Genomic DNA, 24,538 nt, shown 5'->3' with positions numbered 1-24,538 from the left:
TTGAAAATTTCAAGACTGAGGTTGATAAATTTCTGTTAGGTGAGGGTCTCAAGGGATCGTGAACCAAGGCGGGTAAATTGCGTTGAGGTACAGATCGGCCACGATCTAGCTGAATGGCAGAACAGACGCAAGGGGCTCCTGTTCCTATTGTTCCCAAGGTGCACTGTTTGCTTACTTTTGCCACTTAGCAGAAAGAGGATTTGATATGCAGCTATTTTAGTTGAAGAGGTACACAATTAGAGTAGGCCTGTAGTCCATCTTTCTTTCTGTACATTTGGTTTAGTGTGCACTTGTATTGGGGTGCTGTTTTGAGTCTCCATCAACTTTTGCCTTGAGGTTTTACGTGAGAATAGTTGACTTGTGTTTTCCCTGAGAGCCCCATTGTATTTGTTAGTTTACACATCACATGAAAATTTACTGCCGGTGTAATGCATTGGAATGCAGTAAAAATGTGATGCTGACACATTCTGACCACAGGACAAAGATGGTCACTTCCAATTGCTACCATCGGTAGCAAAAAGCGATGACCGGCTTTAATTGTACGTTGCTAATGTCTTTGCCAGACAGCATCACAGCTGGAAGAGAACACAACCAAACTAATGGAGCAGCTGGAGAAGCAGGTGGACCTGCACCAAGCTGCACTGCAGCGCTGCACAAAGGCAGAGCAGAGGCTATCAGAGCTCCAGGAGAAGGTTCGGTGCTTGGAGGGAAATCTGCTAACTGGAGACGTGCTTTGTGATAGCCTGAGCCAAGACAAACAGCAAGTATGGGGCACAGCTGGATCAAGTTTATTTTTTCATTATTTCAGCAGCTAAATTACTTTTATAGCATCTAATGAAAAGTCTTGGCACTTGTCCCATCTGCTGTGAGGGAACAGAATGGGACTATTTTATTTCGTATGGTTTTCTTGCAACCTGTTCACTTTCATCCCTAGTATTAGAATGTCTTCTCCTTAATGCCAAGGGGCAGGACATTGTAGGCACCAGATAGAGTCATTTACAGCAGAGCAGGAGGCCATTCGGCTCATCAAGTACATGCCAGCTCTCTGTGGAGCATTCCAGTCAGTCCCACTCCCCTGCTCAATCCCCATGGCCCTGCAAGTTTATTTCCTTCAACTGCCCATCCAATTTCCTTTTGAAATCATTGATTATCTCCACTTCCACCATCCTCGTGGGCATCAAGTTCCAGGTCATTACCACTCGCTTCTTCCTAAATGAATAGGTGTCATGTCCAGTGCATCCCCCTCCTCATGAGTCCACTAGTACTGCTTCTCCCTGCTTCAGCTAAGTCTTCTTAAAACTTACCCACAGAGAGTAGGCAAATTTGAATGCCAGGATTAAAACTGAGGCCCAAGCACAATGCTAATGTTCAACTACTACAGCTCTCAGACTGTCCTTGGCTTCCTCTCTGTTTGGGATAGTTGTGTTCTTAATTCTGGAAAATCTGTGGGCATTGGGTAGATTATATATTGGTATATAGAAGTATATTGGTAAGCAGAATTCAGCCCCTAGATTGCTAGTCAAAGGATGCATTTCTCATAGGATGGCTGGTCCTCCTTTGAAGGCACCATCTTCACTGGACTGCCAAGACAAGGGAATGAAACAAGCCATGCCCTCACCTCGACTCCATACCATGAAATCATTGCTTTTGGTGAAGTGGCAAAGGTGCTGAGACCTGAGGCTGGGTTTGAGGATGCATTATGATTCAGTATTTGGGTTTAGGAGTGAGTGCCAGTCAGGAGCCCAGATTCTATATATGTGATGTAATTTGATCTCAATGTGAAAATTAAATTTGGGACAAGTTATCTTAATATTTTTGCATCTTCATTGGAAGGTTAAAAAGGATTTGCAAACACATAGTAAAAATGTATACAAAATAATTCTTAAAAATGTTCATTTTCTATGAAGTATCTCAAATTCTTGGAGGACATAGCAGAGAAAATGAAGCTGGAGAGGATGACAGCAGAGATTGGCTTCGATATGCAGCTGGATGCAATTCTTGCCCGAGCTGATCAGCTGGTTAAAATGGAGAATGAGGCCATTATTGAGAACAAAACTCTTACATACAGCCTAAAGAGAAAGGTAGAGTAATCTGAAATATCCAATTCTCGGCCTTGTCAAATCAATCTTACTGATTTCCTAGTACAATGGTGAAATCTGTGAGGTGGTATATTATTAGTTATGTTCTGAACAATAAAAGGCCAAATGACTCATCAGTCACAATCCTTCTACACTCTAACACTCATAGTTGCTTAACACTCAATCTCCTTCCACAGCCCAAGTACAATCTACTTTATCATGGACTTCCTTGCTCTATCCAACCTATCTGTCTTGATCCTATTTATTTGTCAGTCTCTCTGTCTGTTTATGGGATAGATATTCACCTTCACATCCTAGGGCAGTAATCTGGCAAGTAGATTGCTTGCCCCTTCATAGAATCCCTATGATTTTCACTTAATTGATTTCTGTGGAATGAAAGTCAGAGGGTGTGAGTGATCCATTCCAGGAGATTACTGACCAGGCAGTGAAGACAAAAGTCTACTCCGATATCTTTACAGCACACATGAACAGTGATAAGAATAAAGCTCCAATCTAAATATTTGAATGCGTAGGTAGAGTTCATGATAGGGTAGAGTGTACAAGGCCAGCAGAAGGAGATTGAATGGGTTAGTAGAGTCTGTGGTGGGGAGAGCGTACATTTTCAGGTGGCGACCACCCCATTCATGCCAGGCGGGAGCATGTATAATCAGTCCTTTGTGTGTGAATTGGAACTAATACTTCATAACCAAGTCTAGTTGCATTCCCAGCACCTTGACCTACAGTTCCTGCTGAGTGTACTCTGATACTCATTATTGCTTACATTTTGAATTGAAAATAGTATCTGATTCACCACCCCCCACAATCACCAAGCCACCTCTTGTGTGTTTCACTTGGCATTAACAGGGACAGGAAGTTGCGAGTTACTGTTACATCCAGCTGATGTGGATTTAACACCTAAATCTGCAGCAAAATTCATCCAACACAACTACATGTGGGGAAATGGTAATCAAGAGCCTGCCAGGATGGGAATTGATTTACACTGGGTTTCAGTAAGGCTTGTAAATTCATTTTCACTCGAGGCTTTTTCAGAGCTACTTAATTCAAACTGCTTAACTCAGGCTTTTTTTTCTCTTTTTAAAAAAATGTTTGTGCTCATCAAGGTAATGGATGCTGATGCTGGGGAATGGAATTCATCCCATTTCAGTATCAAGCACTCCCAGGTTAGGAACAGCACAGATAGATGTACAACAAAACTCCCTCTACTCAGTTGGAAAAAAAGAAAAACCCCAGGATGACTCAAAGCACTTTATAGCCACTGAAGCACTTTTGAAGTATAATCACTATTATAATGCAGGAAACATGGCAGCCAGTTTGTACACAGCAAGCTCCCACAAACAGCAATGAGTTAAATGCCATGGGAACTTTTACAGCCACCTCTCACCCAAATGATTGCACCTTCTGAGCACAGTACCCCCTCAGCACTGAAGTGCAGCCTGCATTGCATGCTTAAGTCTCTGGAGTGGGATTTGAACCCACAGCCTTTGAACTCAAAGGCTAGAGTACTATACACTGACTGAAGGCTGACACGTTAAAGAGTGAATCATTTTCAGTCTGAGAGAATACAAAAAGTGAAAGGACTAATGCTCTTTGCTCTTCCAGCTTAAAGCTCAGAAAGAGAAGTTGGTTAGCAAAGAGCTGCACATGGACCTGCTGAGGAGAAAAATTACCCAACTGGATGTGGAGAAACAGACGCAAACTGCGCTGGCAGTGGAGAGGGACGAGGCCAACTTAACTGTGCGGAAGCTGCAGAAAAAGGTGGAACGCCTTGAGAAGGAACTCCATAAAGCACACACCTCCAGCACGGATCTGAAAGCAAAGCTCTCCGACACTCACGAACTGAAGGTAATTCCAAAAATCCCAGCCCTTTTACCGTTGATCCGTGTGCTATTGACTTCTGTTCTAATAATTTGCCTGTGGAGTTACTATCTCACAACCATTAGCCTTGAGGGTTACTGCAACTGGATAGGTTATACGGAATAGGAATTCCAGCAGTTCGACAATGTGAGTTTGACTGCCACTTGACTGTTCACTGTAGATGTTGGATGTTTACTAGTTCGGTACCTGCCGCCAAGTTCCTCTTCACGTTGAAGAGAGGGCCGGGTGAGGTTATAAATTATAACATGAACAGTATCTTCATTGATACAAAAGAAAAATACTGCAGATGCTGGAAATCGGTAATAAAAATAGAAAGTGCTGGAAATACTCAGCAGGTCTGGCAGCATCTGTGGAGAGTGAAACAGAGTTAACATTTCAGGTCAGTGACCCTTCGTAAGAACTGAGAAAAGTTTGAAATGTAATAGGTTTTAAGTATGTCAAATGGAGGGTGGACAAAGAACAAAAGGGAAGGTCTGTGATAAGGTGAAAGACAAAATACGTTAAATGACAAAAGAGTTGGTGGGCCATTTTTGTCATTTAATGTCTCCCATTTACCACCCTATCACAGATCTTCCCTTTTGTTCTTTTTCCACCCTCTCCCGTTTGATCCACTTAAAATCTATTACATTTCTAACCTTTCTCAGTTCTGACGAAGGGTCATTGACCTGGAACATGAACTCCGTTTCTCTCTCCACAGATGCTGCCGGGTGCTGAGGTTTCCAGTATTTTCTGTTTTTATTAGTAACTTCACTGAACTGCCCTTTCAGTGAAGAATCATTGTTGCACTGTGTACTCCTTATTTCGACCCAGTTGAATCCACACTGGGACCATTGGATTAATGAATTGACTCTTTGCATCGTATATGTTATTAAAATCAAGTAGGCAGAGATAACTAGAAATCTGAAAAAGAATCTTGATCTTAGTGTTCAAGGACATTTTTAAAATTTTTCATTCTCAAGCTGTGGACGCTATTGGCAAGGGCAGCATTCATTGACCAATCCTTTTTTTTCCCCAAAATATATTTTGTTCATAAAAATCTGTAAAAAAAAAAATTACAAAACAGTTCAAAACAGTTCCAAGTTGACATTCCAGTAAGTGCAAAAGAAATCAGTTTCCTTCATTACAGAACATGAGTTGCCTCACAACCCTTCCATTCCATTTTACCTACAATGTACATTTGCATTCCACAGCAAATTAAACTGATAAGAACAGATACTACACTTGATCTTAGCCAAAAGGCTGAGAAGCAATAGTCTGTAAACTTGGGCTCCTGTGCCCGTCTTGCTCGACCTCTGGCCCCTACGTCAGTCTAGCCGCGGGTGGCTGAGCGTAGGTGTGAAGAACCGATGGCGGTCTTTGAGCAAGAGATCATTTTGTTGCTCGGACTTGCAACCAAGATGAAAGGCATATGTGCTGCGTAGTGCAGCATGGTGCAGTGCAGCATAGCCTTTCGCTTTGGCTGAGCCATTGCAAAGAATGCACACACGAGCAACTAGGGCCCATCCCTAGTATTTCTGTGAAAGTAATGACACAACTGCATTGCTTGCGAAGCCACTTCAGAGGACAGTTAGGAGTCAAACACGTTGAAGTCATCTATAGATGAAACTGGATAAGGACAGCAGGTTTCCTTGCCTAAAGGACATTAGTGAACCAGTTGGAATTTTATGAACTAGTCACTTTTACTGATGCCTGTTTTCTGAAACTGAATTCATATTTTCAAGCTGCCATGGTTGGATTTGAACTCACTTTCTCTAGATTAATAGTCTAGTAACATAACCACTGCACCATTAGCCTTAATTGGTTGGTTGATGCTGAGATGCAAATCGGCCTCTACAGTTACACATCAGATGAGCATTTACACACTTCTCTTAAGTTAATAGTAAGTCTTATTGTTGGGTAAATCTCTCTAAAGTGTGCTCAATTCCATTTGATAGAACTGTCTTCCCCTCCAATATCTCTGTAGATTAAAACACTGGAGCAAAGCAAAACAATAGAGGAGCTGGATCAATCTGTGAAGAAGCTGGAGAAGTTGAAGGCGGAGGCTCTAGTCAAGTTAAACTCCACAAAATCAGAACTTGACTTCACTGAATTTGAGGCAAAGGAGGAGAAAGATCGTGCCCGGAACATACTGGAGGCTGTGGGTAGTGAACTTAAGACGCTCAAACAAACCCTGGAGGAAGTAGGCAAAAGAGAGAGACAGGTAGAGATATTCGTACTTGTGCTTATCAAGGTGAAGAGTGACATGATGGGAAAATGGAATATTTCCCATTTCCAGCAGCACTGAAGTGTTCCATACAAGGTTTAGCAGGTGTAAGCAGTGGCTCGGTGGTCATACTCTTGCCTCTGAATCAGCTAGCTGTTGGTTCAACACCCACTCCAGTGCAGTAATGAGGGAGTGCTGTATTGTCAGAGATGATGTCTTTTCGATGAGATGTTAAACTGAGGTTCTATCAGCCCTCTCAGGGCAAAAAGATCCCATGGCACTATTTGAAGAAGGGCAGGAGAGTTCTCCTGGAGTGGTGATCAACATTTATTCCTCAACCAATAGGTTATCCTGTCATTATTTCATTGCTGTTTGTGGGATCTTGTTGTGCACAAATTGGTTGCGGTTGCTACATCACAACAATGACTAGACTTTAAAAATACTTCATTGGCTGTAAAGTACTTTGGGATGTCCTGAGCCTGTGGCTGTGCAAGGATATTTATAAATGCAAGTTTTTTCTTTCTTTAATACAGACTAGGGGTGAAGCACAGCTGCCAGTTGTGTGGTGGGCAGGGGTTGGGTGCATGGTGGTGGTGTTCACAGTTACGTTTATGTGGAAAACCAGATGACAGGCAGAAGTGCATTCAAACGGCTCAAACGGCATTTTGTGGGAACTAATACTGGGTTGTGCTGCCAGAGTGGAGCCCAGTGGGAGGGCAGGCCAACAATTAAATACAAAGATCAATGTGGCTCCACCCTCCAAATTCTCTTGCTTAAAATTCCTCAGAAGATCAGGAGGGCCTTGAATTATTCACACTGACTGCTGCACCCTCTTCTTGACTGTCCACTCTGCCCTGCCATTGTGCAAGGCTCCTCTCTGGTAGAGTCTACCTCCCCCATCCTTAAAGGGTTAAATTGTGGGGACTGGTGCATAATCTTCGCTTGTATTGCCTTGCGTTTAGAAGGTCTTCTGATTGATGCGGGAAAACTATTTCCTCTGGTTTGAGATTCCAGAACAAGGGGGCAATCTTAAAATGAGAGCCAGGCCATTCATGGGTGAAGTCAGGAAGCACTTCTTCACACAAAGGATAGTGGAATTCTGGGGCTCTCTCCCTTCAAAAGGCTGAGGATCAATTGAAATTTTTAAGGCTGAGCTAGATAGATTTTTATAGGGTAAGGGAATTGAGGAACGTGGAGTTAAGGTGGGTTAACAGTGTTAAGGTCATGATCTAATTGAATGGCGGAGCAGGTCTGAGGGGCTGAATGGCCTCCTCCTGTTCCTATGTTCTTATCCCCATTCCTGGCACAGGGCAGGGTTTTCCATGAGGATATATTCTTAATGGAGGTTGGCTCAGGCGACTATGTAATGGGCACACTGTACGCCCCATGCGTCCAATATCCCTGTACACACTCCAGGATCGCAGAGACAAAAAAAATGCCCTTTTAATAGTTTATCAACAACATCTAAACTCTGAAGAGTTTATAAATGCAAGTTTTTTCTTTCTTTAACCAATACGCTAGTTCTAAAACAATATATGTGGCTTGTATCGATGACCTTTCCTGAGCTGGAGTTGATACTAGTAGTTCTTTTCCTGTCTCATTTGCCCAGAAGAGGGAGTGTTTTACTACAAGATGATAGGTCTGTGTTACCGTGAAGCAGGATAACCTGCAGACACACCTTGAGGGAGGATTTGTACAACTTCCTCTGCATATTGTAAAGGAGAACAGGAGGGACAGTGGCGATGATTGATGTTTTAAGGCCATTTTAGAGAATCAGTGGGATGTGTGGGTATTTTCTGTGCCAAGGCAGAACCTGGGTGACCTGAGGTTGAAGGCAATTGGGAGGGGGGGGGGGGGGGGGTGGAGGCAATCGGGTGGGGGATAGTCCCCTGTTGTATCAAGGTAAACCAGTTTCTGGTTCAGGTCCCTGAAACTGGTGTAAATCCCCGAATCATGGGGCCAAAGCCTGTCTTAGGAGGTTGCTAGGAATACCTCTACAGCGCCTGAATCAGTATGGCATCAAGATGTGTATCTGATAATATTCGAGCTCAGGAGGTTGGCTCCTAATTTGGACTGGGGTGTACCTGGAAATGAACACCACCAGGTCAAGTTTCACCCACCTGATTTGAAGCACTTCAGACACCAGTGATGGAATAAACTACTTCAATGCAAGTTATCCTCTTAGGTATTCAAGCCACTTTCAAATGACTGTCTCTGAAGTTACTTCAGAGTCCATTCACTGTAAGCTACAATTAACTGGTTATTGGTGGGGTGGGCATGGGGGCGGTGGGGAGATTTGAAAGGAATAGTAAGGGCAATTTCACAAAGTTCTGCTCCTGGAAAGAGCCTTGTTTGTCAGGAGTGTGTATCAGATACAGCTGGGGATCGATCACCTGCTGGAACTCCCAGGTTGTACTCCCAGTGGATGAGGCTTCATGTCAGGGGTGCAATTTGATAAAATAATCCTTGCTTAACGGGTGGCATGCCCTGAATTCCTTAATACAGTGTCATCTCTCCTGGTAATAGGTTATTCTCTATATAAGCTCCATGTGTGTGAGTGTATGTGGGCATGAGTGACTGAGTGTGTGAACCTGTATGCGTGTCTGAAAGGGGGGAGTTCAGTTCTTCTGAAGCCTGGAATCTGGAAAGGCTCAACTGTACGTGGGAAAAATGGCATAATAAAGAGAAGAGGTCCAAGTTTCACAGAGACAGAAAGCTTAAGCAGTCTGAAATGTTCCTTGTAGGCTCTTTCTGTTCTTCAATTAACATTAGTACACCAACACTGTAGCAAGATGAGAAATCGATCGTGCTCACTAATTGGACAATACACCATGTCTTTCACACCCTATGTGATATTGCTCACATAACACTGACCCCTGCTGCAAACAAGTTAGCAGGCATCAAAGAAAAAGAACGATTTTAAAATGAGGCTGGTCAATATTTTGTACTGCAACTCGACTTCTCTGCTTTCTGTATCTTTAAGGATTTGCTACTTGTTACTTTCCCCCTTTCTAATCCCCACCTAGCTATAAAATCCAGGCTGTCACATCCAGTACAATACTGAGGGAGTGCTGCACTGTCAGAGGTGCCACGTATCAGATGACCCATTAAACCAAGGTCCCATCTTCCCCCTCCGGTGGTTTTAAAAGATTCCATTCAAAGAAGAGCAGGGCAGTTTCCCCTGGTGTCCTGACCAATATTTATCTCTCAACCAATATCACTACAATAGATTACCTAGACACTGTCACATTACTGTTTGTGGGACTTTGCTATGTGAAAATTGGCTGCCACATTTTCTACATTACAACAGTGACTACACTACACTACTTGATTGGCTGTGAAGCACTTTGAGGCGTCCTGAGGTTGTGAAGATGCTGTATAAATGCAAGTATTTGTTTCTTTGGGATTAAGATTCTGACTGCTTCAAGCCTTCCATTCTTATCCATATGTTGCCTAGCCTCCCAACAGCTGCCTCCCTCATTTCTGCCACACATGGATGTCCAAGATAGAGTTGCCGAGCTCCACTGGTAGTGAGGTGTGTTGGTCAGCAGGAGCTCAGGATCATAATCAGGCCCAGCTGCCTCCCCCACCCAACCCCCCTGCCATTCACACAGTTCCCCATTTTCAGGTGCGTCACTTTAATGACTAGGACACAGGGACCTCCATCCTCGATTCACTGATCCGTGCTCCCATCGATCAAGGCTCGACCCCAGGAGACTCCACTCTCAAACTCCACCCTTGGGCACCTTGCCCCTCATTTATAAAGATGGTTAAGTGACTCTTCAACAGCGTTTATGTAATCCTAATAAAGCCTCTCTTTGTGATCTCTTCCCTCTTATCTCCACAGTTAAGCAGACTTGCTATTTCCATGTGCTGTATTTTCAGTTTACTTCACAGAATCATATAGCACAACGGAGGCCATTCGGCCCACCTTGCCTGTGCCAGCTCTTTGAAAGACTATCCAATTGTTCCCCCTCCCCTCTGCAAATTTTCCTTTTCAAGCGTACTTGTATTCCCAATTCCCTTCTGAAAGTTACTATCGAATCTGCTTCCACAACCCTTTCAAGCAGCGCGTTCCAGATCATAACAACTCATTACTTCAAAAAAAATTCTCATCAGCTTTTACCCTCCCCATCCCAGCAACTCCTTCATCTCCCACCCTCCCCAGTTCTTTTCCTACTTATCTTAAATCTGTGTTCTCGGCGAGTGGAAAGTTTTTCCTTATTTATTCTATCCAAACCCTTTGTGATTTTGAACATCTCTATTGAATCTGCCCTTAACCTTCTTAGAGACACTTTAAGTGCGCAGAGGTGACAGTGGGAGATCTGGACATTCTCTATAGAATTTCAGGACCTTCAGAGAGCTTGCATGGACTCGATTAGCTGAATGGCCTCTTGTGCCGCAATGGCTCTATGACTGTGGGCCAGAAATTAAAATATAGCAATGCCATGCTTAAATGCAAAAATATTTGCCATTTTGTTACTGGAAATCTATTCAAAATTCATGATTTGAGTTATTTGCTGCAGTTTGATGCTTGTTCCTTATGTTTCTCTGCTTCTTTATCTTCCTTCGGCTTGCTTTTATAATCTCCCCGTTCCCTTTTCTCGCCAGATACTTTGAATGCTTATCCCTTATGCATGGTTTTGCATTCCTACCTAAACCACAGTGGCCTCGGTTGCCATTTCCACTGTGATGAACCTCAGCTGTCCTGTATGTGTCCAACTGACAGTTAAATATTTCTCGCTGTTTCTTTCTAGATTCCTGATGTATTTATTGTGTTCAACACAACTTTCCTCAACTCCTCAAAATATGATCTTTGAAATACCACTAGAGTAGAAATCACCACTGTTGATATTAGTTGGAAAACCTTTCCAGTAGCATTCCTCTATTTGCGTTGTTTTGAGGTGTCACCCGCTTATATCACCAGCTGTTAGTTCCGGCCTGTGTGCCCTGAACTTTCATTGGTGATTGTCCCAAATTTCCCTCGTCACATCATCAAATGGCCACCCACACCCTTTCTCTGTGAATTCCACTGATCTCCAATTATAGTGACGGCAAGCAGTAAGGACCTGCTATCTTTGGTATTGCTGGGTATTGCCGCCCATTTCACATATCAATGAACATTTCAGACTTAATATGGTTACTTAGGGCAAGATGAATCGCCAAAATTTCACAGATGGGGGCCATTCGGGTCATCGTCCCTGTGCCAGTGCTAGTTCTTCAACTGGAGCTGTCTACTTCAGCCCTATTGCTCTGCCCTTTTCCTTGACCTTTATTTTTTTTTCTTTCCCAGTACTTACACAATTCTCTTTTAAATACTTTTAGTCTCTCCTTGTGCTAAAGTCTTCCTTGTTCGAATAACCCTCTGTGTCAAAACCACTGCGGCACAGTGGCGCAGTGGTTAGCACCGCAGCCTCACAGCTCCAGCGACCCAGGTTCAATTCTGGGTACTGCCTGTGTGGAGTTTGCAAGTTCTCCCTGTGTCTGCGTGGGTTTTCTCCGGGTGCTCCGGTTTCCTCCCACAAGCCAAAAGACTTGCAGGTTGGTAGGTAAATTGGCCATTATAAATTGCCCCTAGTATAGGGAGGTGGTGGGGAAATATAGGGACAGGTGGGGATGTGGTAGGAATATGGGATTAGTGTAGGATTAGTATAAATGGGTGGTTGATGGTCGGCACAGACTTGGTGGGCCGAAGGGCCTGTTTCAGTGCAGTATCTCTAAACTAAACATTTCTACTACTCCTTTCATTCCTCTAGTGAGCGTGTACACCCTTGTTAATGATTCACAAACCAGTGGGAATAATCTTTAACAGTTTCCTGTCTCAAGCCCTTCATCATATTGTATACCTCCATTAGCTTCCCCCTTAACCTTCTCTGATACAATGAGAAAATGCTTTCTTCCTAACTTCAATCGTGCCTTATATCTTTTAATGAGACTTGTACATCTCTGCACGTTGCTGTCTTACTTCATTCTGCCTACTGTTTGAGTAAATATTCACAAATTTCTTCATCAGGACCTTCTTGCAGGAGAACGTCTGGTCTCCTGGCCGACCTCCATTCTTCCACCCTGTGTAAACTTAAGCTCATCCAAACTCTTGACACCCTTTTCCTAACTCACACCAAGTCCCTTTCACTCCTGTGCTCGCTAACCTGCAGTGGCTCCCGGTCCAGCAAGGCCTCAAGTTTAAAATTCTTATCCTTGTCCAAATCTACCCATGGCCTAGCCCCTCCCTATCTGTGTAACCACCTGCAGCCCACCAAGAACTCTGTTTTCCTCCAAATCTGGCCTCTTGTCCATCCCCAATTCATTCGGCCTACCACTGGGGGCCGTGCCTTCAGCTGTCTTGTCCATAATCTTCTTATAACCTACCTCTTTGACCAACTTGTCCTAATATTTTCCTTATATGGCTCTGTATCAAATTTTGTTTGATAACACTTCTGTAAGGTGCCTTGGGATGTTTTACTACATGAAAGGTGCTATATAATTGCAAGTTGTAGTTTTGCTATTTCCACTTACTTTTTAACCTGTATTTTTCAATATGCTCTGAAAGGGATCTCTCACTGGGATATACTTCAATTGTGCCCTGATAATTTTGGTGGCGTCTTGGTCTAATGTTAGACCTTTAACTGTGTGTATGTATTTAGTAGGTGATTAACATAACACTGCACATTTGTTATTTCAGCTGTTGGATTTCAGAGAAGTTGTCTCACGGATACTGGGCCTGAACGTTAACGCTCTTGCACTTCCTGACTATGAAATAATCAAACGACTTGAAAAGCTGGCCCAGGCTCACCATGCTTCCGCGGTGACTACACTGTGTCTCGAAAACTCATTGGGTAACCTACATCAGGGCTATGCAGCAGGATATGAGGCCAGGCAAAGGTTGGCCGGCAGTCTGAACCATCCACGCCCCAAGCCAGTGACTGCATTGCCAGCACGAAGACCGAAGAGTGGCTCATCGTGAAAGGCCTACAAACTCTATAGATCTGAGTTATACTGGTATTAGAAGGATGTTAGTGAGCAAAGTCCCAATAATGTGCATATTGATTATTTCAAAATATCTCCGCACCCCTCTTTTCCCATGATGATCTTGCAACCATAAACATAAATGGTCAGCCATGGCACAGGCAGGACACCCTCGCCTATGTGAGAAGGTCATGGGTTCAAATCCCTCTCCAGAGACTTGAACACATAATCTAGGCTGATACTCATAATGCAGTACTGAGGGAGTGGTGCATGGTTGGAGGTGCTATCTTTCGGATGTGATATTAAACTGAGGCCCCATCTACCCTCTCACGTGAATGTAAAAGATCCCATGGCACTATTGCCATCATACAAGGCTACGGGCCAAGTGCGGGAAATGGGATTAGTTAGGACGGGTGCTTGATGGTCGGCGCAGGCGCGTTGGGCTGAAGGGCCTGTTTCTGTGCTGTAAAATTCTATGACTCTATTGCAAAGAAGAACAGGAACATTCTCCTGGCTGATATTTATCCTTCAACCAATGTCACTAAAACAGATTATCTGGTCACTATCTCATTGCTTTCTGTGAGACTTTGCCATGTGTGAATTGGCTGCCGCATTTCCTACATTACAAAAGTGAATACACTTTAGAAGTTATACTGTGAAACACTTTGGGAAGTCCTGAGGTCGTGCAAGATGTTATATAAATGCAGGTTTCTTTTCTTTCTAAATGATATTTCTAACATGCCGCTCACACACAGAAGGATGTTAGAGGCAAAATGGTGGCCTCATGGATGCCCAGTTTTGCGTTGCTAGATCTGTTCAAAATCTGTTCCATTTAGCATGGTGATAGTGCCACACAACACGATGGAGGGTATCCTGAATGTGAAGACGGGACTTTGTCTCCACAAGGACTGTGCGATGGTCACTCCTACCAATACTGACATGGACAGATGCATCTGTGACAGGTAGATTGGCGAGGATGAGGTCAAGTAGGTTTTTCCCTCTTGTTGGTTCCCTCACCAACTGTCGCAGACCCAGTCTAAAAGATGTATCCTTTAGGACTCGGCCAGCTCGGTCAGTAGTGGTGCTACTGAGCCACTGTTGGTAAGGACATTGAAGTTTCCCACCCAGAATACATTCTGTGCCCTTGCCACCCTCAGTGCTTCCTCCAAATGGTGTTCAACATGGAGAAGCACTGACTCATCAGCTGAGGGAGGCCGATAGGTGGTAATCAGCAGGAGGTTTCCTTGCCCATGTTTGACCTGATGCCGTGAGACTTCATGGGGTCCAGACTCAATGTTGAGGACTCCCAGGGCAACTCCCTCCCAACTGTACACCACTGTGCTGCCACCTCTGCTGGGTCTGTCCCATTGGTGGGACAGTACATACCCGGGCATGGTGAGGGTCGTGTCTGGGATACTGTCTGTAAGGTATGATTCGGTGAGTATGACTATGTCAGGCTGTTGCTTGACTAGTCTGTGGGACAGCTCTCCCAACTTTGGCACAAGCCCCCAGATGTTAGTAAGGAGGACTTTGCAGGGCTAAGTATATCGTTGTCATTTCCAGTGCCTAGGTCAATGCCGGGTGGTCTGTCAGGTTTCACTCATTTTAGACTTTTCTCCAGCGGTTTGATACAACTTAGTGACTTGCTTGGCCATTTCAGAGGGCATTTAAAAATCAACCACATTGCTGTGGGTCTAGAGTCACGTGTAGGCCAGACCAGGTAGGGACGGCAGATTTCCTTCATTAAAGGACATTAGTGAACCAGATGGATTTTTATGGCAATTGACAATGGTTTCATGGTCACCATTACAGAGACTAGCTTTTTAATTACAGATTTTTATTAATTGAATTCAAATTCCATCATCTGCCATGAACCCATGTCCCCAGAGCATTAGCCTGGGCCTCTGGATTGCTAATCGAGTGACATTACCACTATGCCACTACCTCCGTGGGCAAATATTTGGCAGATGGAGTATTATGTGAGAAAATGTCAACTTGTCCACTTTGGCAGAAAGAATAGAAAAGTAGTGTATTAAATGGAGAGGGATTTCAGAACTCGGTGGTACAGAGGGATCTGGGTGTCCTGGTACATGAATCACAAAAGGTTAGTATGCAGGTATAGCAAGTGATTAGGAAGGCAAATGGAATGTTGTCATTTATTCCAAGACAAATGGAATATAAAAATAGGGAAGTTTTGCTACCGTTGTACAGGATGCTGGTGACACCACATCTGGAGTACTGTGTACAGTTTTGGTCTCCTTACTTGATAAAGGATATAATTGCATGAGGAGTAGTTCGGAAAAGGTTCACTCGACTGATTCCTGGAATGAAAGGGTTATCTTATGAGGAAAGGTTGACCAGGTTGTGCCTATACCCATTAGTATTTCGAAGAATGGAGGTATCTTATTGAAACATATAAGATCTTGAGGGGACTTGACAGGGTGGATGCTGAAAGACTAGAACCAGGGGATGCAGTTTAAAAATAAGTGGTATCCCATTTAAAATGGAGATGAGGAGAAATATTTTCTCTCAGAGGGTTGTTAGGCTGTGGAATTCTCTTCCCCAGAGAGCAGTGGAAGCAGGGTCATTGAAGATTTTTAAGGCTGAGGAAGATAGATTCTTGATTGAAAGGGAGTCAAAGGGTATAGAGGGTAGGCAGGAAAGTAGAGTTGAGGCCACAATCAGATCAGCCATAATCTTATCAAATAGCAGAGCAGCTCGAGGGGCTGAATGGCCTATTCCTGCTCCTAATTTGTATGTTTGTATGCATGCTTGTATGAGTTGGAGGGCACATGTGGGGTATATGTATTTGGAGGAGATTTCTAAGGTAACGTGGGCAGGCTGTGGAAGATATGCTAAGGAGTCTGCAAACAGCTGAGAAATCTGTATAGTTAGACATTCTCTTTGCCCAATATGGAGTTCAAATGCTTCCCCTTCACCCAAGAAGCCTTTGCTTTCCAAAGTCCATAGAACTCACGCAAGAGACTGGGCGTAAGGATCCCACGAGTACCTGCGTCTGCAGCAGCAGTGCAACTGGGTAAGACTGCACAGCTTAGCAACTGCTTATATAGCTCAGGCCCCGCTACCTATTAGGTGATGCAGAATTAACTAGATTCGAGTGGGAAGGATTCCAGGCTTAATACCAGGTTCTATTGAAGAATCAGGCTGCCTGGCTTGACTTCCAATGCCTCAAGTTTAAAATCCTCATCCTTGTGTTTAAATCCCTCTATGGTCTTGTTTGTTTCCTCCTCCAGTCCTACAAGCTGCCTACTATCTCTCTGTTCCTCCTCCTTTGGTCTCATGGATTTTCCTTCCCTCCCCATCATCAATCTTCAGCGGTCTGACCTGAAATTCCCTTCCTAAACTTCTCCATCACCCTTTCCTCCTTCAAGACCGTCCTTAAAACCCACCTCTTTTATTAAGCTTTTGTTCACTCCCTCCCTGCGCCCCTCCCCCAATATCTGCCTCTTTGTCTTGGCCTCCATTTTTGTCTGATTACGCCTCTGTGCTACTCCTTGGGACATTTTTCTTCATTAAAAAATCTGTATAAACATAGGCTGTTCCCATTAGGGGTGCGGCATTTCTGTCTGGCTGAAATATCGAATTGCATAGTCATTGGAGCTTGGAGAGGGAGATGATGGGCTTGTGGGACTTTGTGTGGGTGAGGACACAGGGCTTTGACATTCTGAATGAATTGCAACATGAAGGTTGGGAAGACTGTTGGACAAGTTGAATCTCGATCTGATGATCTTGACAGGAGATGAATCCCCGCACTATTTCCAGTAGAATGAGGAAGCAAGTTCCGCAAGGAGTAACTTGGAGGGGTTTGGGTGAAGGTCGACAACGTGTGTCGGGTCAGGTGGATGTACCGCCTGGGCTACTCTTGCTCCTTATCATCATCACGTCCGTATGCAACAAAGAGAAAGGCCCCAGTTTCTCCACCTCCTCCTCCTCCTCCTCCTCCTCAGCAGGATCTTGCTCCAGCAGAATCCTCCATTGCTGTGGTGGATCTGCAGGGCTGGATGACTGAAGGTAAGATTGAGTGATCATGACGGCCTTGGGATGAAGGGGATAGAAGGCTGGGTGTGTGCAGTGCTAGAGGCCTGCCTGGGTGACGTTATAGTGGCTCATTTCTTAAGCCAGCACTGGCAAGACACCATCGATCTCAATATCAGTCACAGCAACAACCATATTCGTGCACATGAGCTGGCTTTGTCCTTGGAGAGGGTGATGGGTTTGAAAGTGGGAATGCTCACTCCAGTGGACTACCTTTTCTAGGCATTGTGCACCGACTTCTCCCACAAAGAGATTAGTAAATAAGAGCAAAGCTGTGGAGTTAATGTGTGTGTGGCAAGTGGCATAGAAGAGGCATGGGAAATAGATGGGAGTGTGAAGCCACCTAGCCATGGTGCAGGATCGGGAGGTAGAGGTTCTCTTAACCAAAGTGAAATGTGAAAGGTTGAAGTGGCTTGACGAGAGTTAAGACTGGTGGTGCCCTGGGTGGGCAAGGATGAAAGGGAAAGTGTGATGAATGCGTTACCTTTCCATCCTTGGTCAAGTTGTTGAACTTCTCTCTGCAGTGAGGGAGTTGGTAGTGAGTGCCAGGGTCACCTCCTTCCGGGTGGCAAGACTGGCATTCGGGTCAGTTTAGTGGGTCGCAGACCCAGTAGTCTGTGCCCTCCTGGCTTCAATCTCATTCTAGGAGGATGAGGAGGTCTTCATCAGAAATGTTCTAGATACTTCTCTTGGTTGTAGTCTTGCCCTCTGGGCACAGCTGCTATTTGACTGGTCATAATGTCGCCAAAATCAGTTCACGATATTGTTGAGAAATTAATGGAAGTAATTTGAGAGAGGAATGAAAGAGAAGCAGTGTTTGTGACTCAACCTGCATGTCTCAGGAATGCTACTGAAAAGTGCAGGCTGAGCAGTGCTTTGAAAAGACTTCACAGTAACTGCCTGGAGGCTTACAACCATTTTACACCAATTTTTATATTATTAGATATGCAAGTAAGCATAGCTAGGAAACTTGCAAATGTCTCCCTCTCTTTGCCAGTTGTGGATATAAAGGCAAATCACATCAAGGAAATTCTGTCCAGTGGACTAGGGTTTTGACCGTGGTGTGGAAACGATAGGCAGATAATTTGCGGCGGTGGAAGAAGGTGCTCTTTATAATGAAGTGTGTGTGGGGAAGGAGCTGAGCTCAGGGGTAAGCAGCACAGCTGCTGAGATGGGAGCCAAGGAGACTGATAGAGTCAAGGCCAGAGCCTCGTGGGTACTGGCAAGGACCAAAACGGGGGTTTGGTTCTGCTGCCAATTTTAAATTTTTTTAAAAATTCATTCTTGGAATGTGAGAGTCACTGGCAAGGCTGGCATTTATTACCCATCCTTAGTTGCCCTGAGAAGGTGATGGTGGGCCTCTTCTTGACCCACAGCGCTCTGTGTGTTGCAGGTACAACCACGGTGCTGTTAGCTAGAAAGTTCCAGTATTTTGACCCAACGACAATGAAGGTACAGCAATATATTTCCAAATCAGAATGATGTATGACTTGAAGGAGAGCTTGGAAATGATGGTGTCCCCATGCTCCTGCTGCCCGTGTCGTTCTAGGTGGTGGAAGTCACAGGGGAAGGTGGTGCTGCTGAAGAAGCCTTGGTGAGTTGCTGCAGTGTAACCTGTAGATAGTACACACTGCAGGAATGGTGCACTGGTGGTGGAGGGAGTGCATGTTTAAAATGGTGGATGAGCTGGCAATCAAGTGGACTGCTTTGTCCAGGATGGAGAAGAATTGGAGTGCTTCACACAAGGAATGATGAGATATGGGATGTCATTGCAAGGCAACGGAACGTTCCAGAATATTGTGAAGGTTGGAGATGGGACAGTAGTTGGAGAGAATGGATGACTATAGAGTAGTGTAGATACCCTGTGTAGCTGATGCAATGCTGCTGCATGTGTTAGGCACAGTTTAATCTCTAACTTTGGGCAGAAAATCAATATTACTTTCTTACCCTTATGGTGGAAAGTACACCACTCCTGTGCCAGTAATTCTAACAGGGTTTTCCTGATCTTCTGTTGTGACTTTGGTGGAAGATTGGTGGAAACACCAGAAAAACAGAGGGAATTCAAACTCCTTTATTCTTTGGGTTTTTTCATTACATTACTGCCTTGTAAAATCGCTGTTATCCAAGAGCAGCGAATATTGGTAATTAAACATGGCTTGTTTGGAGGAGAAATTCAGCATTTTAGATTTACCATAGAATTTTGATTTTTCTGTTTGTTTAATGATTTTCATTTGTTCGATTATATATAATAATCCTGAGTTTCTTAATTTCTGTTTATAATCCTGACATCTACTATTTACTTGATGCAATTAAAAGATGATTTTCAGTTTTTTCTTTCATAAAACATCTGAGGGACATTCCCGACAGGGGTTGAGAACCAGGGGTTGCAGGTCGGAGATGGAGCATAGCCCTATTCTCCAACGCACTGACCCCTCCAAATGTGACCCCTCCACTGGAGGTGCCCCCGGCAGAATGTACACAGCCACTACCTGGAGTTCAATAACTGGACTTATTTTAGCCCTTTTTAATTTCCATGCAGAAGTGCCATTTATGTAACTTTGTGAACAAGACAATGAACTGTGTACTATAGTGAAATAACTTTTGTGATAACGTTTTAATTTATTTTGGAGTTCATTTATAATATTTTTGAATGTGAACAAAGTAACATAGGATTTGAAAGTTGAAAAGTGAATATAATGAAATAAATCAAATAGGGCATCTGTAATTGGTGTAATTATATTGCATTGCGCCCATAAATTTCTAATGAAAAGTGCTGGTACATTATTTCCAATCCGAACACAACAATAGCATGTTATCGATAGATACAGAGAACGGGAATGTTAAAACAAATGAGGATAAAGTATTGTTTTTCATCTGTGAATCTAAAATGTATTTTTTGTGGAGAATTTAATTAAATTATATGGTACCTTCATATGCATATATCACCGAATGGGTGGGCTTGTCAAATGAGAAAGAAATTGGAAATCTTGAATCATTGAAAGGTAATTTTAAAAAATAAGTTAAATCAGAGACAAGGCTGTTCCCTTCCAATTGGTAGATTTACATCCTAATGTCTGAAACACTTTCCGTTTTGTTGAGTATCTCTGTAGGAATTTGAAAGACCTTGAAACGGTTGTAATAATTTGACTTTGAAGGACATGCTCTACCATTGTTGTGTAACTCAGAACTATTTCTCCAAGGAATGTGGCCAGGAGGAGGCTTCGGTGCTTTTCAAAAACACGCAAATAGACCTTCAACGTCTTCTTAGACATGAGGACATACTTCTTCCTGGGGCATTCGTGGCCTCTTTTGAAAGGTGCTCATCATCATTCGTTTCTTCAGCATTGGAGAGGTTCTACACCCATGACTGCAAATATAATTCATGCAGGACCCAGCCCATCTCCGCAAAGAAAGCACAAGAATCCAGAATTAGAGGAATGCAGATATCTTGGAGGGTTTTGAGACTGGAGGAGATTACAGAGATAGGAAAGGGCGAGGCTATGGAGGGATTTGAAAATGAGGATGAGAATTTTAAAAGCAAGACATTGCTTGACTGGGAGCCAGTGTAGGTCAGTGAGGATAGGAGTGATAGGGGAACGGAACTTGGTGCGAGTTAAGATACAGGCAGCAGGGTTTTGGATGGCCTCAAGCTTACAGAGAGTAGAATGTGAGAGATTAGTCAGGAGTGCATTGGAGTAGTCAAATCTAGAGGTAATGAAGACAGAAATGCGGGTTTCAGCAGCAGATGAGCTGAGGTGAAGGTGGATGATGTTATGGAGGTTTAAATAACGGTCTTAATAATGGCACGAATATGAGCTTGGAAGCTCATCTCGGGGTCAAATGTGACAGCAAGGTTGTGAACAAATTAGCTTAATCTCAGACTGTTGCCAGGGGAGGAGTGGAGTTGGCAGCTAGGAAATGGAGTTTGGAGTGGGGACTAAAAGCTTTGGCTTCTTAGTTTAGTTTAGTTTAGAGATACAGCACTGAAACAGGCCCTTCGGCCCACCGAGTCTGTGCCGACCATCAACCACCCATCTATACTAATCCTACACTAATCCCATATTCCTACCAAACATCCCTACCACCTACCTATACTAGGGGCAATTTATAATGGCCAATTTACCTACCAACCTGCAAGTCTTTTGGCTTGTGGGAGGAAACCGGAGCACCCGGAGAAAAGCCACACAGACACAGGGAGAACTTGCAAACTCCACACAGGCAGTACCCAGAATTGAACCCGGGTTGCTGGAGCTGTGAGGCTGCGGTGCTAACCACTGTGCCGCCCTTCTGTCTCCCCAATATTTAATTGAAGGAATTCTGCTCATGCAGTACTCTACCACCTAGAAGGACAAGAGCAGCAGATGCATGGGAACACCACCAGTGTGAGTTCAAGGCCAACATGTTCCTGTAAAGCTGAAGGGTAGGACCAATAAGTCCAGGGAACCCTGGAGGATTGGATAAGAAAAAAAAAGGAGGCTTATAGCAGATTCAGAGGGCTGAAAACAGCAGAGGACCTAGAGGAGTATAGAAAATGTAGGAGGGTACTTAAAAAAGTAATTAGGAGAGCGCAGAAGGATATGAGAAAACACTGGCGGGCAAGCTAAAGGAAAATCCCAAGGCATTTTATAAGTATATTAAGGGCAAGAGGATAACCAGGGAAAGAGTAGGGCCCATTAAGGACCAAAGTGACAATTTGTGTCTGGAGCCGGAGGACGTAGATGAGGTTTTAAATGATTACTTTACATCTGTGTTCACTATGGAGAAGGATGATGTAGGTGTAGAGATCAGGGAGGGGAATTGTGATATACTTGAACAAATTAGCATTGAAAGGGAGGAGGTATTAGCAGTCTTAAAAGTGAATAAATCCCCAGGCCCAGATGAGATGTATGCCAGGCTGCTATTGAGGCAAGGGAGGAGATTTCAGGGGCTCTGACACAAATTTTCAAATCCTCTCTGGCCACAGGAGAGGTGCCAGAGGACTGGAGGACAGCGAATGTGGTACCATTATTCAAGAAGGGTAGTAGGGATAAACCAGGTAATTACAGGCCAATGAGTCTAACATCAGTGGTAGGGAAACTATTGGAAAAAATTCTGAGGGACAGGATTAATATCCACTTGGAGAGGCAGGGATTAATCAAGGATAGTCAGCATGGCTTTGTCAGCATGAGATCATGTCTAACAAATTTGATTGAATTTTTCGAGGAGGTGACTAGGCATGTAGTTGAGGGTAAAGCTGTTGATGTAGTCTACATGAGCTTCAGTAAGGCTTTTGATAAGGTCCTGCATGGGAGATTGGTCAAGAAGGTAAGAGCCCATGGGATCCAGGGCAATTTGGAAAATTGGATCTAAAATTGGCTTAGTGGCAGGAGGCAGAGGGTGATGGTCGAGGATTGCTTTTGCGATTGGAAGCCTGTGACCAGTGGTGTATCGCAGGGATCAGTACTGGGACCCTTGCTGTTTGTAGTGTGCATTAATAATTTAGACGTGAATATAGGAGGTATGATCAGTAAGTTTGCAGATGACACGAAGATTGGTGGTGTCGTAAATAGCGAGGAGGAAAGCCTTAGATTACAGGACGATATAGATGGGCTGGTAAGATGGGCAGAGCAGTGGCAAATTGAATTTATTCCTGAGAAGTGTAAGGTGATGCGTTTTGGGAGGACTAACAAGGCAAGGGAATATACAATGGATGGTAGGACTCTATGAAGTACAGAGGGTCAGAGGGACCTTGGTGTACTTGTCCGGAGATCACTGAAGGCAGCAGCACAGATAGATAAGGTGGTTAGGAAGGCATATGGGATACTTGCCTTTATTAGCCGAGGCATAGAATATAAGAGCAGGAAGGTTATGATGGAACTGTATAAAATGCTAGTTAGGCCACAGCTGGAGTACTGTGTACAGTTCTGGTCACCACACTATGGGAAGGACGTGATTGCACTGGAGAGGGTGCAGAGGAGATTCACCAGGATGTTGCCTGGGCTGGAGCATTTCAGCTATGAAGAGAGACTGGATAGGCCAGGGTTGTTTTCCTTAGAGCAGAGAAGGCTGAGGGAGGACCTGATTGAGGTATACAAAATTATCAGGGACAGAGATAGGGTAGGTAGGAAGAAACTTTTTCCCTTAGCGGAGGAGTCAAGAACCATGGGGCATAGATTTAAGGTAAGGGGCAGGAGGTTTAGAGGGGATTTGAGGAAAAATCTTTTCACCCAGAGGGTGGTTGGAATCTGGAACACACTACCTGAAGGGGTGGTAGAAGCAGGAACCCTCAAAACATTTAAGAAGTATTTAGATGAGCGCTTGAAACTTCATAGCATACAAGGCTATGGACCAAGTGCTGGAAAATGGGATTAGAATGGATAAGCTTGATGACCGACATGGACACGATGGGCCAAAGGGCCTGTTTCTGTGCTGTATAACTATATGACTCTATGACACCAGACGCAAGTTCCCCTCCAAGCCACATATCAACATGGATTTATGAATGGGAAATCATGTCTGACCAACCTGTTGGAGTATTTTGAGGATCTCACAAACAAAATTGATAAAGAATAGTCGATAGACGTGGTATACTTGGATTTTCAAAAGGCCTTTGATAAAGTCCCCCACAGGAGGTTGGTTAGCAAAATTAAAGCACATGGGATAGGAGGTAATAGGATTAGTTAACAGGCAGAAAACAGAGAGTAGGAATAAACGGGTCATTCTCACGTTGGCAGGCTGTGACTAGTGGGGTACCGCAGGGATCAGTGCTTGGGTCCCAGATGTTCACAATATATATCAATGATTTGGATGTGGGGACCAAATGTATTTCCAAGTTCGCAGATGACACAGAATTAGGTGGGAATATGTGTTGTGAGGAAGATGCAAAGCGGCTTCAAGAGGATTTGGAAAGACTTAGTGAGTGGGCAAGAATGTGACAGATGGAATATAATGTGGAAAAATGTGAGGTTATCCACTTTGGTAGAAGGAATAGATGTGCAGAGTATTTCTTAACTGGTAAGAGATTAGAAAGTATAGATGTACAAAGAGACCTGGGTGTCCTTGTCAATAAGTCACTGAAAGCTAACATGCAGGTGCAGCAAGCAATTAAGAAGGCTAATGGTATATTATCCTTTACTGCAAGAGGATTTGAGTACAGGAGTAGTGAAGTCTTGCTTCAGTTGTATAGAACCTTGGTTAGACCACACCTGGAGTACTGTGTGCAGTTTTGGTCCCCTTACCTTAGGAAGGATATTGTTGCCATAGAGGGAGTGCAATGAAGGTTCACCAGACTTGTTCCTGGGATGACGGGACTGTCCTATGAAGAGAGATTGGGGAAACTGGGCCCGTATTCTCTAGAGTT

General features: G+C 44.0%; 1 protein-coding gene and 1 pseudogene across 2 annotated transcripts in view; one reads left to right on the top strand and one right to left on the bottom strand.

Moving 5' to 3' along the window:
- ccdc170 (coiled-coil domain containing 170) overlaps positions 1 to 20,046 on the top strand; it is a 98,261-nt gene extending 78,215 nt beyond the window's left edge. For both annotated transcript variants that reach the window (XM_068044452.1, XM_068044453.1), the window contains exons 9-13: positions 564 to 764; positions 1,908 to 2,081; positions 3,699 to 3,941; positions 5,938 to 6,174; positions 12,860 to 20,046. In XM_068044452.1, coding sequence (XP_067900553.1) covers positions 564 to 764; positions 1,908 to 2,081; positions 3,699 to 3,941; positions 5,938 to 6,174; positions 12,860 to 13,141 — 1,137 coding nt within the window. In that variant the 3' untranslated portion in view covers positions 13,142 to 20,046. The remainder of the gene's footprint in view (positions 1 to 563; positions 765 to 1,907; positions 2,082 to 3,698; positions 3,942 to 5,937; positions 6,175 to 12,859) is intronic.
- On the bottom strand, positions 5,049 to 5,225 carry LOC137376820 (U2 spliceosomal RNA; annotated as a pseudogene).
- Positions 20,047 to 24,538: the final 4,492 nt, after the last annotated feature.

Source organism: Heterodontus francisci, chromosome 13, assembly GCF_036365525.1.
Source record: "Heterodontus francisci isolate sHetFra1 chromosome 13, sHetFra1.hap1, whole genome shotgun sequence".
NCBI lineage: Eukaryota > Metazoa > Chordata > Chondrichthyes > Heterodontiformes > Heterodontidae > Heterodontus > Heterodontus francisci.
Note: the sequence above shows the minus strand (reverse complement) of the source record. Positions and strands in the feature narration are given on the sequence as shown.